This window comes from Anneissia japonica, unplaced genomic scaffold (genome assembly GCF_011630105.1).
Source record: "Anneissia japonica isolate Jap-2015-1 unplaced genomic scaffold, ASM1163010v1 scaffold287718_len389476_cov179, whole genome shotgun sequence".
Classification (NCBI taxonomy): domain Eukaryota; kingdom Metazoa; phylum Echinodermata; class Crinoidea; order Comatulida; family Comatulidae; genus Anneissia; species Anneissia japonica.
In genome coordinates this window covers 166964-169006 of record NW_022702098.1, presented here as the reverse complement: position 1 = coordinate 169006, position 2043 = coordinate 166964, and the positions used below count along the sequence as shown (strand labels likewise).

At 34.7% G+C, this 2043-nt stretch overlaps 1 protein-coding gene across 1 annotated transcript in view; it reads left to right on the top strand.

Moving 5' to 3' along the window:
* Nucleotides 1-217: 217 nt before the first annotated feature.
* Nucleotides 218-2043, top strand: part of LOC117103784 (adhesion G-protein coupled receptor D1-like) — a 3638-nt gene continuing 1812 nt past the window's right edge. The window contains exons 1-2 of the mRNA XM_033244403.1: nt 218-246; nt 660-760. Coding sequence (XP_033100294.1) covers nt 702-760 — 59 coding nt within the window. The 5' untranslated portion in view covers nt 218-246; nt 660-701. The remainder of the gene's footprint in view (nt 247-659; nt 761-2043) is intronic.

The window sequence follows — 2043 nt, the reverse complement described above, 5'->3', positions numbered from 1 at the left end:
ACTTTGGTGACTAAACTAAATTTATATTATTAATACGTTGTTGTTGGTGAGGTGACACAACACCTTTATGTTTAAACCAATTGTTGGCCTATATTGTTACCTTATAAATTAAATGTACTAATTTATTACATCTTGGTATAATATATTTTAATAACATGTTTGTTCTATATATATAAACCAACTTTTAATACTTAGATGTGTATAAGAGACAGGACTTTTATTGTTCCCGTGTGCCTCACTAGTCTGGTAAAGTCCTTATTTTTGTGTTATTTAAGAACACAGATATTGATTAAACGTCAACTGGGTGGAAGTAGGAACCGATAGAAGTGCATGGTCTCAAAAGCCACTATGCTTGATGATGTTTGGCCTCTAAAGTATCAGTATTTTTCTTCTATTTTACATGCTCCTCGTTGGAAGTCCTTACAAAAATACAGCATTTGCCATTTTTGTGTAAAATAATGAGAAGAAAAAACATTTTTTTTTAATAGTTAATTGTCTGTGTATAATTGCTTGTTTTTTGGGACAAAAAAATTCATTCTTATATGTTTTATATAATAGTAACTTTGAAAAATGTATATAATAGCTTGTCAGATTGTGCTCATATAGTGGTGTATTCGATTACCTTTTCTTTTTATACTAACAAACTGAACATTTCATAGATTGTCCTCGTACAATTGGCGGTTATTGGCTACGTAGCTTTCATGAAATCTAAACTACCAAACCAAACTGAAGACGAAATGCAAGCACTTAAACGAATGAGGTTAGATAAATAGAACAGTTAATACACAGTAACTGAAAGGACCACTGATTAATCTCAGATAAGATATTACAGTACATACTCTAAATATCGAAATGCACGCCATCGTGTCGTGATTCAATATTTCAACAATAATTATACCTTCATCAAGAATGACTGACATAAGTAATGTCGAAATTGAATCACGACACGATGGCGTGCATTTCGATACTTGGAGTAATAATAATAATAATAATAATAATAGTGTGGTTTTATATACCGTATAGCGCACATATCCATCTAATGTAAGATGTTCAGGGCGCTTGATATGTGGACTAGGAACTCGATCAATGACTTTCTTTACCCTAAGGGTCCCTTCGTGTCTGTGCTACCCGGTAACCCGGTACCAGCAACTCTCGTCGTCTACCACAGGGGTCTGTTTCAGTACACCGGGGTATCCCCCTACTCGTCTCGAAGGATCTGGGTTCTTTATATAGTGTACACGAGCCATTGTATACACAGGGCCTACGGTTTATAGTCCTTATCCGAGAAGACTTATTCAACCACCAGAACCATAGGCGAGCATGCCGTTTGAACTAGCGCCGATATTATGGCTATAGCTTGCGGCGCCCCTGCTAACCGCTCGGCCATTTGACTCGCCAAGTATGTATTATACTATCTTTATACAGTCAGCCAATTAAAACAGAAACAAATTTTCAAAATAAGAAAATTACTATAGCATACTAATATTTAGACCGAAGCTGGGAACAGTAGCATCAAAGAAAATTTTTAACCATACGATGTGCAGCTGTACAGCTGTTCTCATAACAATTGACAACAAATTGGCATAAAAGTGATTTACACATTTAGTTAACGGATGAGTTCTATAGGTAAACTTGTTTAAATTCAAGATCTCAAAAACCTACCAGTAATATACTAATCCGAAGTGTGTCACAAACTCTAAGATTTTGTTTTTCCAGTAATTTGGTTCACCTGCGTGGCACATTTACTCAATACTCACAAAACAAAATATGTTTATGATTCTAGAAAACTATATAATGTTGAAGCTATTAACTATAATGAACTCATTGATCAGTTTGAAATCACAAAGAATGATACATTGTAGTTAAAGAATATCAAAACGGTAAAATAATAGAATCATAGAATCACTCATCACACATTCGTTCACTTTCGGTCCTAACACAAATGAATTTTAGTCTTGGTACATAATCGTTTGAATTAAGAAATAATGTAGTAGCCTATACAGTGGCAACGCCAGGATTTCCCTGACGGGGGGTCCAATGTCC